Source organism: Humulus lupulus, chromosome 4, assembly GCF_963169125.1.
Source record: "Humulus lupulus chromosome 4, drHumLupu1.1, whole genome shotgun sequence".
In the NCBI taxonomy this organism is placed as follows: domain Eukaryota; kingdom Viridiplantae; phylum Streptophyta; class Magnoliopsida; order Rosales; family Cannabaceae; genus Humulus; species Humulus lupulus.
This window is the reverse complement of record NC_084796.1, coordinates 31021299-31034762: the sequence shown is the minus strand read 5'-3', so window position 1 is coordinate 31034762 and position 13464 is coordinate 31021299. Positions and strand designations below refer to the sequence as shown.

Genomic DNA, 13464 nt, shown 5'->3' with positions numbered 1-13464 from the left:
GTTTTTTTTCCAAATCTGTTTAAGTAACTAGGTGCCATGAAGCTAGGTAGTTGAATATTTTAGGGTATTTTTAACATATGAAAGCTTAGGTTAGCTGATTAGTTTTTTTGGTTTGAAAAGGACAAAAGTTGTCAAAAAGTTTTTCCCTGTGATGTTTAGGTCAATTGGATATAGGTTTAGTAGCCAAACGTGGCAAGTGCCACAAACATGGAACATCATCGGCTCTTCGCCTATCTTGTATTGTATCCCTACTACAGCTACAGGTACTCTTTGGATTGGATAAGATCATGACATATATGAAACCGAGGAAGAGTGATCGTCTCTGTTTCTCTTTTCTAGTTTGCATATATATTGTGTGTTCTTTCTTTTCTTTTCTGTATTTTGCTCTTCTATCTAGAAATTCCAGGTTTCAATTAATTTATTCAGTTTATTGTGCCCGGTGTCGTTTTCATTTTTGTCGAAAATATTCTTTTGTGTAATCTTACCGTTTGTTAGAAAATTAATTTCACTTCAGAAGTGAGTCATTTTCTTTTTCTTCTATTTTTACAGTCCAAATGCTGTAAATATATGATATATATATATTTATATAGAAGCACTTCCATGGCTTCAAAGCTGTGCCCTATGGTCTTTAGTTATTTCCATACCCAATTACTGGTAGCTTTGGTACGTTCCACATAAGTTTCTATTCCAAATTAAAATCATTTTGTACTGAATAATTATCAAATTCTTCTAACCTCTACTTTTTGCCGATATTTTGTAGTTATATATTTTTTTTCCTTTGCACCAATAATGATTTGTTAATTGTTTCTTCCTAACTTTCTAGTTAATTCTTATGATGCTTAGCATCCCTTATTGCTATTTTTATTTATTTATTTTAATAAGATTTTCCATTTGTGCTATCTAGTGTTTGATAAGCTAATATATGTTAAATATATCTAAGTGTGGTAACTGTTTAAGTAACCATGTTTAAGTAACTAGGTACCATGATGCCTGATTCATTTTATTCATATTTGATTTTTTTTAGACCTAGGTGTAACTAGTTACAATAACGATTAATTTAGATTCTTTTGTTTAGATTTGATTTGGTTTTCACACCTGACCAAGTAACCTATGTACCATAGCAATTAGTTCTTTTTTTTAGATTTGATTTTTTTCTCAAACCTCGATATAACCAATTACGATTATGATTAGTTTAGATTTTTTGTTTGAATCTTATTTTTTTCCAAGTCTGGCTAAGTAATCCTTTACCATTGCAATTGTCTCTGTTTTTTTTTTCAGACCTAGTTGTAACCAGTTACCTTCAAGATCAATTTAGTTTATTTTTTTCATATAAGTTTTTTTTTCTTCCAAATCTCATTAAGTAACCAGTTACAATTCAGTTGATATTTTGATAATGGTACATTACTTAAAAAAATAAAAATTATTTTTATAGTTGTAACCAGTTACTACAACACCTCTTAAATAATAAAACTGATTTTTATAGTTGTAACCGGTTACCACATATCATTAAAAAAAGGGACAGTGGCATACGATTATTCTCACAAAAAAAATCAAAATTGTTTTGATAGTGGTAACCAGTTACTATAGATAAAATGTTGATTAAAGAAGATAAAAAATGGAAGAAAAGAAGAAAAAATGAGAATAAAAAGTATGGTCACGAATGTCTCAGTTTTTTCTTTCAAATAATAATGTAAAAAAATATTTTATCAAATATAAATGATAAAATTAACACAAATAGATTAAAATCATAAAAATAATCTCAAAATAATAAAAAATAAATACTAAAAAAGTATAAAAAATAAAATATAGTATACAAATAAAATTTTATAAATATATAAAAAAAAAACTCCCATAAAAATGTAAAAAAAAACAAATATGCCATAAAAAACTTTAAAAAAAATTACTATATTTTTTAAAGTTTATAAAAAATCACATATTTAATGTAATTTCTTACGAAAACCCAAAACTACCCTAGTCATGGGTCATAGTGAAAGAATCTGATTGAAAGCTCATTGTGACCGTGGGCCCACCATCTCTTAATTACAAACAAACGAAAATAACGGTATATATTGACCCTTTTGGTGTGTCTTTCCTCCAATTAGTAATGCTAATGGTAGTAATGTTTGGTTTGAAATTTGACCTTTTCTTCAGAAGAAAAATTCTATGAAGCAACAGACAGGAAAATCTTTGTGAGTTAACTTTAGCAAATAATGACTCAAATCCATATTTACTGTCCATGATTTATTTGCTGTTTGGGTTTTCATCGTTTCCCCACCATAAAATGGTTGATAGTGTTTGTTGTGTTCATTTCCCAGATCCATTTAGATACTAACGCATACACACTACTTAATTTCAAGGTCTTTATGAAGTTTGATGATGGGTTTGGAGAAACAAGCCAAGCCCACCTTTTGTTGTTATGCATAATGGAGGTCACTGGCTCATCATAGAGGAGCAATTCCATGGTGGAGAAAAAGAAACTAATAAGAGCTATTTTGGTTTTGGTGGCTACTTTCTCTCATTTTATGATTGGCTTCTTGGGTTCTGGTTCTGAAGGAGGCTAGAAAGTGATATATATATATGTGACAATGTTTTTGGGTACTTCTTTTAAGTAACATGTTCAAATTTTTTGCTTTTGGGGATTATCTCTTACTACACTTTCTTTGATGGGCATTGTTTATAACTCCTTAATTTTGGTCTATGCATTGATTATTGTGAGAGGAAAAAAAACCCTAAAACATGGGTCTTGCTTTAAATACATAAATTCTTTTTTAGTTGCCTCTAATCAATGGATTCCAATTCCAAATCTTTGATGGCAGGATTTCTGGTATTATGCTGGTCATGTTGGTTTTTGTGTGCCTTTAAAGATTCGCTGACATACATATATGAATATGTATATGCACATACACATAGTAACCTAAAGAAGCAATGATCTCTCTTCTTGTTTTTAATGAAAGTCATTAATAAACCAAAACCAAAGCTCACAAGACTTGCAACATACTAGAGAAGGCCCCACTTATTATTTATGAACAGAAGAGTTTATAATTTAATCTATGAGAAGTTAATGCAGGTTAAGGTTATGTGACTTGTGTCCTTGTCATAGGTGATTTTGGCTTGAGGTTATGTAATTTCAGAGCAACCAAACGCTCTTGGCATTAGTATATTGCCTACATTAGATTGAAAATGACATAGGAACCCTGACAATTGGACCTGACATAAAATTCTCCAATGGTCGGTCCTCCTTGTTTTGGACACTGAATAATACTCTTTTACTAACCAATTACAAGTCCAAAGTCTTGGAATTTATTGCTCTCAAAACCTCATATATACATATAGATATAAAGGTTATGTTGGTGTGCATTTCTCTATAGATTCGTATTATTTTCTTCTTCTTTGGCCAAAAAATGTTGCTTATAGAGATAATGTTTTTGAGGTTGAGTTTCCAAGACCATTTATCACCAAGTAAAGCCACAAAGGTTTTACACCTTTGTGGGACCAGAAGTACCAATAAGATCGGAAAACCTTGTCTCTCTCTCTTGTTTGTTTTGTCAATGAATGATGATACTAATTAATGGTCCCATGAGACTTATGACTTTAAGCTAAGTTTAAACAACACAAAATTGGAAATGATTTTTGATTTCTTACATTACTTAGAGCACCCCCAGTGGATGATGTAAAATTATATTTTTTTACCTAAATGAATAGTATTTATCTATAGGTAGTGAAATACTATTCATCAAGCTATAAATATTTTATTATTTTTTATAAACTTTTATATATATATATATATGAGTGTGGTACTATTATATTTAATTATTTTATTTCTTAAAATGAATAAAATATTTTAAAAAATATAATTTATAAATGATGTAGAGAAAAAATAGAGAAATAGATGTGTGGTATAATGTAAAAGTTTGAGGTAAATTATAAAAATGTATGTTTTGGTGATATATTTTGTAATACACTTTCTCTATAATATTTAGCTAAAACTCATAAAAGCATCTTCTATGAGCTCCTTTATACATATATTTATAATAGTTGTGCACAAACTCCAATTAATACATATCTATATTTACATAACATTTTCATATCCTTTATATAATATTTTAATATATTTTTTTTATAAGCTTTCTCTCTTTATTTAGTATATATTTATTATTTCTTTTTCAATTATTTTATTTTACTTTAAGTAATAAAATATATTTAAAGATATAATATTTAAATGATATAAATAAGCTGATATATGATATAATGTAAAACTTAGAGGTATAATAGAAAAATGTTTGTTTTGATGATGTATTTTAAAAGATAGAGTAAAACAACTATTGTAAGTGCTTTTAGTGGGATTTCACTGGTTTTAAACTGTGGACAAAATAGTTCACTTTCTTGAGATATTTTTATGTGTACATACAATTTGAAAAATCTATTAATGAATAAGATTTTTTTAATTCTTTTTCTCCTTTTGGTTTGCTAGAAAACAATACTTTTTGCAATAATAAACTTATGGATTTGAAGTTAACACAATCTACTTAACAATTTTTGATAAATTAGTCCCTAACTTTTTTTTTGATGTAGATGTACCTTTATGAGAAATAACAATTTACACTTTAAAATATTTTTTTATAAAACTAAGATAAATTATTATTAGAACATAATGTCCTGAACAGAGAGGCAGATAGTGTAATCTTCTTAAATGGAAAAACTTGGATTAGCTGGAGTCCAAGATCAGTGGGGTCCTTCCATGAAATCTTTTCAAACAGCTCTAAATATGATCCTGGATTGGACCTTTAGCAACTGTCCATGCACGGGGAACGTTTAAATTTTTTTTATACACTTACTAATTTTTACTCTTTTTTGCTGACAATTAAGAGTAAGAACATGGTTCAGAGATCAGATCAGACCTGAACAAAAGATGGGTTTAATAAGAAGGCAGAGGCTCATGGTGGGACCTTGCTCAAACATGGGTGGTGACCTTACAAAAACGTTTCTGGGTTTGTTTATATTGGATTTGGCCGTAGTAGTAGTGGGTCAATCTAATCATTCATTGCCCAGATAACCAACACAGCTAATAAGAAAAGTCTAAAGGTTGCCTACCTTGTAATAGGTCTACTTGTTGAAAAGATTGGCTTTTTAATGAAATATTGGTTACAATATACTTGCTTTAGTACTTATGTGATAATTATAAAAAGAAGCTGCTAATTTTGATGCAGAGAAAACTTATATTGTAACATATTTTAACTATGATAGAATGAAACTCTAGCTATAGGGTATATATAAATATATATATATGGAGAGAGAGAGAGGTAAGTTTATTTTGTATGCTTGACGTGAAGATAATATTTAAATACCACAAACTAATTATCACAGCAGTAAAAGAGCCAAATTTCCAATAATTTGAAACATGACAATGCCCCTACTGCAAAGACAGTACTGCTGTTCTCGCCAGTGATTCTTCTTTCCTGTCTCTATCTGTCTTCGTTAAAATATAAATTCTCTCTCTCTCTTATCTTCCATGAAAGCTCTTCTACATCATAGGCCAAGTCTTAGACGCACCATCTCTATCTGTTACTAAAACTTCATGAACCACTAAACGGCCAAAACTCATCCATTTAATAATCTCCTCTCCTATCTATCTCCAATACTTCATTAATATCTCTTCTTCTCTCTCTGTTCAACATTGTTTTACACAAAACCCATACCCATAAATGCTTCACCTTTGTCAATAGCTGTGCATGTCTCAGACTGAGTTAGTGGGTTAATTTTTTAATGGGTTTCCTTAAAAACTCTCACTCGGTCTTACTTTTTTGTGCCTTTTCACTTCTGTGCTTTGAAGAACGATGCAATGGTTCAGAGGTCCCTGTGAAGTTCTTGAAGGCTCCTCATGCATTCTCACATTTGAACTCAGCAACTTTTGTATTTGAACTTTTCCTTGTTGGGAATGGGAGCATCTGTAGGGATTGTAGCTACACTTGCAGGGTAAGCTAACTAGAGTATTTTTTTGTCACATTTTAACTTTGTATGATTCGAAGTTTTCAATGTTGTTTCAAGTAAAATGTGCGGCTATGCATCTTTTAATAGATATAGTCTAGGCAAGTTCCTTTTCTATATAAATATATATATATATAAATCTTTTTCTTGATTTCCAGTGTCAATCACAGCTATTCGGTTTCATAGTAACTATACGGGTCTTATACATCTGGTTTGTAAAAAATTATTTTTTTGAGAAAAAATTATTTTTCCTTTATGTGTACTTTAAAATTATGAACTAAGACACCAGATGGCTAATTCAATTGAAACTTGTTCCATGCATGCAGCTGGATGGTGGAATTGCTTCAAAGTGTGAGACTAGAAAAGTTTCATATTTGGGGTTGCAGGATGGTACTCATACATTTGAAGTCTGTACCAATAGGCTTCAAGGATTTGGCTGTGCTAGCTATAACTGGACAATTGGTAAAGAACCTTTCCTTACTCCTTTTCAAGTAGTAAATTATGCTTAAAATAACAAAGCTTGATGAAGACATTTATGTTTTCCAAGTGAAGATAAATCTCAAACAAAGACATGCATTATGTATTTGTATTTTTCCCTTCTTCAGCTCAAGAGGTAGAAGGTTAGGCTGGTTTTATTTTTTTTGGGTGATTATATTCACACTTGGTCAACCCAAATTAGAAGAATGGAACCTAGTTTCTCTTAAGATTATTTATAGTGGTATCTTCCTTTTTCCACATAATTTAAAGGGCATGTAAGGTTGGAACTTTTGTTCAAGTGTAGTTTGGATAAGTCACAGAGTCTCCAAGCTTGGGTCCACAAAGTAGTAGTGTGGGGAGACTAAATATATTACTATGAACTTCAAGTTTTAGCTGTTGTATTTTCAGTCATTTCAGTTTAAACAAACATAAGATGCTATGCTAATTTGTGTTTTATCTTATTGTTTTGCAGATACTGTATCTCCTACAGCAACTATAACCACCTCTAATTCTTTTACAAATGCATTGAATTTTTCTGTAAATATATCATTCAGTGAGCCCTGTACTGGTGGAGGAGGATTTACATGTTTGTCTTCAAATGCCTGCAACGTGAGTAGGTGGCCAACCCATATTCATTGCTCTTGTTAATGTTACGGCATGTTCTGTTTTGCATTACTCCTTGTAATGTTGGTTTCTGAAAATTCTTTTAAACTTGAATTATAGAAAATTCTGCACTGCTAACTAAGGTAACTATGAATTATAATGTTCATAAATACCTTCTACGATGTTATGTCGAATTTGTACAAGTAATCTGCAAAATTATTACTTATAATACTGTGATGATTAGTAGTCGGTCAGCAGATTAGATGAATGTAAATTTCATATTCTGTATTATGTTTTCTGCAGCTGCTGGTTTATGGCGCCGGCAAAGTTATACCAACTTCACTCAATGTTCTGCAGCCAAACCTGAGATATTCTCTTGTTGTGAGTTTGTCATCTCAAGTTGAATTTGGAAGAGTGGTTCTGGTAATGGATAAAAATTTCTGCACTGATATTGCTGGAAACAGATTCATTAGAACAACAAATTCAATTTTCTTTGTTCATTTTGGTGAGTATGCTTGTTCATGTTATGTGAAAAATATGTGTTGTTTACTATAACCTTTCATTATTTGCAGTAGAGTATTGTGTCTCATTCAGATTCCATAGTTTTTTTTATTATTATTATTGCGTGTGTGTGGAGATGAATAACATTTGGCAGTCTTAGAAAGAAGTGAAGTCATTTTGTCAGGTCATTATTCATTGAAGTCAATGTTTTAGATTGCTTTATGGTTATATGTGCAGACAGAAGAAATGTATATGTCGACTTAAGGATTCATATTCCAGAGAAGCTACTTCAACTTGATGGTCAAACTAGAACAGTGCTGGCAACAAATAATTACAATCACCTGAAAGTGTATCTGTATTTCTCAGAACCAGTCCTTAATTCATCTGCAGAAATAATAAGTTCTTTGAACACAAGTCAAGGCACGCTCCTTCCTATTAATGGAAAGAACTTAGGGAATCAAAGATTTGGATTTATGGTCAGTTTTTTATAGTTCTGACTATGTGGTACACGTCATGTATGACGATTCTTATATCTCGTATGCCAATGAAAGCTAAGTCCTAATCCTTCGTGTGTACTTGTTCAATTCCTTACAGGTTGAAGATATATCTAGCAATTCCATAGTCACATTGAGCATCAACTCAAATATTATAATAAGCAGACAAGGAACTCCAGTTTCTCCAATTTCACCTGTAACATTCCTTTGCGGTAAAAATTGCTTTTGTTTCCAGAAAATAAAAGAAAGTAAAGAATCCACATCTTAACTGTGACATTGGTTATAGTTACACTATTTGCATTACTTTTTCTCCCTAATTTTATTTTAAATTATAAGATCCCTGATTTTAATTTTGCTATGAACTTAAGATTCTCATAGGCCTGATGTGAAGTTGAGAACAACATCTACTATGAGGACAAGGACAAGAGAACACAATATACCCATATCAATTATATTCATGAAACCTGTTTTTGGCTTCAACTCCTCTCATGTATCAGTCATTGGAGGGCATGTGAAGAGGCAAGAATATCCATTCTTCCAACCTCCATTTCTTTTTTATGTTTTGTGGCCATCTGCATGCACTTAACAATCTTGATATACTTAGCTCTGTAAGTAAAATTCTTGATGTGCAAACAGATGTGGCTTCTTGTATTGTTTCCCCCTTCTATTTCCAAAAAATAAAATTATGTTAATTTTTCCTGCATTCTCATCAGCAACATGTACTATTCTCCAGCTTTCATGAAATAAGTCGGAGCACATACATCGTTGACATACAAGCAAGAGCTGATGTAGTATCTGTCAATGTTCCCGAAAATGTTACTAAAGATGTTGCTGGAAACAAAAATCTGGGGTCAAATGTTCTTGAAGTGAGGCACTGTAAGGATATTATTCAACTGCACTTGATAGTTATAATAACTGTACAAGAGAGATTTATCCAGGATGTTGGTCTTCTTGAAAGTTTTTCCAACTAAATAATGAACAGTGTACGTGTGAACACTTTCTACAGATTCAGTACCTATGGCATCTTCTGTGATTTCTGCACTTGTAGCTGCTTCATTTTTGGCAACATCTATTGCGGCTGGGATTCTCACCTTTTCAACTGCAAGCCTTCAAAATTTTTGGACATTTAAAGGACCATCTTCTTTGACAACTTATCCTGCAAGAAATCTATTTGTATGATACTTTACTTTTTATACTTCCTAATAATTTTTTTTTTCATAATTTAAAGAAAGAAACTAATTCGGTAATTATATATGTTGTTTTTCAGAGAATTGCTTGCCACATTCAGGTTTTTGCACTTTCTAGATGGTTGGCAGTTATGTTGCCAGTTGAGTACTATGAATTTACTAGAGGCTTACAGTGGAGCATTCCCTATTTTGATCTCCCCTGGGAAAATGAGCACAGCAGCCCTGTAATTGTGGGCTCTAGTCCTTTTACCAGCTCAAATTCCTTTATTTCCAAGATTTATGGTTCAGAAAGTTTCCAAAGCCTGCAACTAGAAAAATATAATTCAAACATGACTACTCCGTATGGGCTGCCACTTGGTCCAATGGACTATAGTTTCTATTTTGAGGTATGAGTGTTAAACTTTCTTGTACCTATTTGACTTCTGTTAGTATGAAATGGAAATTGATGCTGGGTACATTTTGTCGTTGCAGAGCCCCAATATGAAACCAGAAGCTGACAATCTTTTTGAACCTCAAGACTCAAATGGGTATGTTACAGAAATATCATTTATGCATATGCTTGAATTAATTATGTGGATATTAAAGAGAGACTAAAATAATGATATGCTATTATCTTGGTATTATTGCTTGTATATGAAGATACACTATAACAGATTAAAGAAATATGTAGTCAAATGCATCAATTAAAGTTACCCAAAAACATCAGTTCTCATGCTAAAATGTACACTCAAATTCAGAATTTCCTTCATGTGTTACCAATTACATTTGTGTCTATGTATCTATCTATGAACATCTATTTTTTCTTCTTTTTCCCCCTTTTTCTGTAGGTGGAAGAATTTCTATAGAAGCATGTTCTGGTTAGCTTTAATTGGTGGTGGTTTAGTATTTCTGCATGTTTTACTCATATTCATTCTGAAGATAAGGAAAAAAAGTACTGAAAATCAGAAGGGCTATGGAGCACTCACATTCCTAAGATTCGAGATATTTCTAGTCATTCTGGCACTTCCTTGTCTTTCTGAGGTTTCTGCTGCTCTAGTTAAAGGTAGCTGCATTGTCACTTTCTTCCTGCCTCTTAAGTTAAACTACTCTCTATACTTGTGGTTTTAACTGCTCTTCCGCTTTTGGCAGTAAGCAAAACATCTTGAACTTTTCTTGTTTGTAGATTATTGTGGTTCAATAATGGGAAAAGCTTCAAGACTGATTCATTTGTTCATATCTTTTAACTACGTGATATTTGATCTACTGTTTCTCAGGATTAGTCTTCATTTTCAAGACTACAAAAACTCAAATAACTTCTCATTTATGTTTTATTTTGATTTGTTCATTGAAGGGACGGACTCATTAGGGGTTATAGTCGGCATTCTGTTGTTAAGCGTTGTGTCATTTCTGCTGTTGTCATTGCTCATTTTCCTCTCATTTGGAATAACTTTTGGGAAACTACTTCAGTACAAGGAAGTCCATCGAGAAGACCAGAGATTCCATTGGTATCAAGAACTTATCCGAGTTACACTTGGTCCTGGTAAGAGGGGTCAGTGGACCTGGAAAAGGCAAACAAACTCACTCTACATGATCATCTTAGGCCCCCTATTTGAAGATCTAAGAGGCCCTCCAAAGTACATGCTCTCACAGATTGCCGGGGGCACTCCATTGCCCCACAAGCATGGCGATCAAATCATTGCCTCTGATGATGAAACAGAAGATGCAGAAGCACCTTTCATTCAAAAGCTGTTTGGAATATTGAGAATATACTACACATTGCTTGAATCTATGAAACGGGTTTCTCTTGCAATCATGGCCGGAATCTATATGGAGAAGTGGTCTTCAAAAACTCCATCACTAACTTTATTGTGCATAACATCTTTTCAGCTTTTCTTCCTAGTTCTCAAGAAGCCATTTATCAAGAAAAAGGTTCAACTGGTTGAGATAATCTCGGTGTCCTGCGAAGTTGGTCTATTTGCTACTTGTTTGTTCCTGTTGGAGAATGAACTTTCATCTAGCCATGAGACTCAAGTTGGGATATTCATGCTTATACTATTCCTAGTTGGATATGTTTCCCAGTTAATCAGTGAGTGGTATGCACTATACAGACAGACAATGATACTGGACCCTGCTGAGACATCTTTCATAACAGGCTTGAAAATAGCTTCAATTGGTTGCATACTGCCATTCTCACCACGGAAATTGATCAAAAAACTAGAAAACAAGTTCTCACAGCCCAGGAGAGAAATTGATAACACTGTTCCTTCACTTGTGGGGTATAAAAGTTCAAGCAGGAGCTCGGGCTCAACTGAAAAACCATGGATGAAACAGTTGAGAGAAATGGCTAAAGCTAGCTTTAGTAAAGATGGAACTGGTAGTGACCCTTCAACCAGTCGAGGTGGATGGAGTGGGATGTGGGGAACCAAAAGGAGTGGTAGTCCTGGTGTAGGTTCCTCTTCAGATTTCAAGTCAAAAGACTCAAAACCAAAATCTTTATACAAAGATTTAGATGCTATTTTTTCATCCAAGTGATGAGGAAAATATAACAAGTTTTTTAGTGAAGAGAAAATAGCATTTCTTCTCTAGTTGTTTAAGTAACATGGTTTATAGACAGTTAAGCTGACACAACCAATTCCATGGAGACTTGTATATGGAGGAGTTGTTATGAAAAATGGTTGATTCAGATGATAATTGTGAGGTTGTGGTGTACAAAATTGAGACTTGTACAATAATAGCTATTATTGATATATAATTATGCATTATGAGATTCATTCACCTATCTAGCAAACCATCATATTCTTGGTTCATCATAGTTTGTATGTCTCACATTGAAAGAACTTCCGTTAATCTATGCAATAAAAAAAGTCCAAGTAGCTTTTTTGGCGGGGTCTTTTAAAATGTTGCCTCTTCAATTCATCCAGATTAGTAAAATAGTCCTTGTACTTTTGGCGATCATACCAGCACTAATGCACCGGATCCCATCAGAACTCCGCAGTTAAGCGTGCTTGGGCGAAAGTAGTACTAGGATGAGTGACCTCCTGGGAAGTCCTCGGGTTACACCCCTAAAAGCATCATTCTTTTTCATCAAAAAAACAAAAGTTCTTAAATTTATAACTTATAGCAAATAACTGTATTACTAAATTTGTAATATATATATATATATATTATAATTTCAATCTTTAATTTTTTATGCATATTTGTAATATAGTCATTGTTGCCATAAATTAATTTCTCCTATAGACAAATATTAATTTGTAAAGCATATAATAAATTGCTAATTAAATAAATAAATTATATTTTTGCCCCCGAACTATGACCACTATATTATTGTGCCCCATGAATGATTTGCGATGTTAAAAATTCTCACCGAACTATGCACGTTATTGAAATATGAGACTTCTGTTAGATTTTGTCATAGGTTGCTATCAGATTGATGATATGATATTTAGAATAATTAGCAATTTTGCCCCCCGAACTGTGACTGCTACCAAATTATGCCTTTTTATTAAAACTAATTTGTTTATTTTTTTAAGAAAACCTCATTTTAAAAAAAATAATAATCATATCCTTAAAAATTAAAAAAAATCATTTTAAAAGATTAAGAAAGTAAACAATACTAAAGGTTTCAAACTAATTAAATAAATTTTTAAATACTCAAAAATTAAAAAATCTAATTAATAACAAATAACTTTTTTTACTTTTTTTTTTTTTTTACAATATAAAATAAATATATCTTAAGATTAAAATTAAAAATAAATCCTAAAACAAAGTTTGTTCCCCTTCGTCCTCCTCTTAAATTAAAAGTTTTTTTATTTAAGTCGTTCGTTATTCGTCATATTCTTTAATTAAATATTTTTTTCTTTGTTTTAGTATTTATTTTAAATTTTCATTCTAAATTAGATTTATTTTATATTGTAAAAGAAAAAAAAAAGTAAAACTAAAAAAAAGTTATTTGTTATTAATTAAAATTTTAATTTTTTTAAGGATTTAATTATTATTTTTAGAAAAATAAATATATATATTTTTAATAAAAATGGTATTATTTGGTAGTGATCAAAGTTCGGGGGGGGGGGGGGGCAAAATTGTTAATTATTCTACACATAGCAGTGCCACATGCCACATTATCAATTCGTTAGCCACCTAGGATGAAATCTAATAGAAATCCCATATTTCAGTAACATGTATAGTTTGGGGGGAATTTTTAATATTACGAATCATTCGGGGCCACAATCATATGG

The 13464-nt window shown here is 31.8% G+C and overlaps 1 protein-coding gene and 1 non-coding gene across 4 annotated transcripts; both read left to right on the top strand.

The window, feature by feature from the left end:
• The first annotated feature begins 5520 nt into the window (after positions 1–5520).
• Positions 5521–12005, top strand: LOC133830289 (uncharacterized). Of its 3 annotated transcripts, XM_062260229.1 has the most exons (13): positions 5521–5973; positions 6312–6447; positions 6935–7071; positions 7369–7570; positions 7804–8042; positions 8161–8272; positions 8429–8579; positions 8794–8936; positions 9067–9233; positions 9328–9633; positions 9719–9774; positions 10075–10289; positions 10578–12005. In XM_062260229.1, exons 1-13 carry the CDS (start codon positions 5764–5766, stop codon positions 11756–11758), a joined length of 3255 nt encoding a protein of 1084 aa, XP_062116213.1. In that variant the 5' UTR covers positions 5521–5763; the 3' UTR covers positions 11759–12005. The 3 variants fall into 3 exon arrangements, with proteins under 3 accessions (XP_062116213.1, XP_062116214.1, XP_062116215.1); XM_062260230.1 differs by lacking the exons at positions 5521–5973; positions 6312–6447 and having other exon boundaries at positions 6936–7075; XM_062260231.1 differs by lacking the exons at positions 5521–5973; positions 6312–6447 and having other exon boundaries at positions 6942–7079.
• A 165-nt stretch (positions 12006–12170) lies between these two features.
• Positions 12171–12289, top strand: LOC133833514 (5S ribosomal RNA). The gene has a single exon (XR_009892891.1). It is a non-coding gene; the product is annotated as a 5S ribosomal RNA (ribosomal RNA).
• The last annotated feature ends 1175 nt before the right edge of the window (positions 12290–13464 follow it).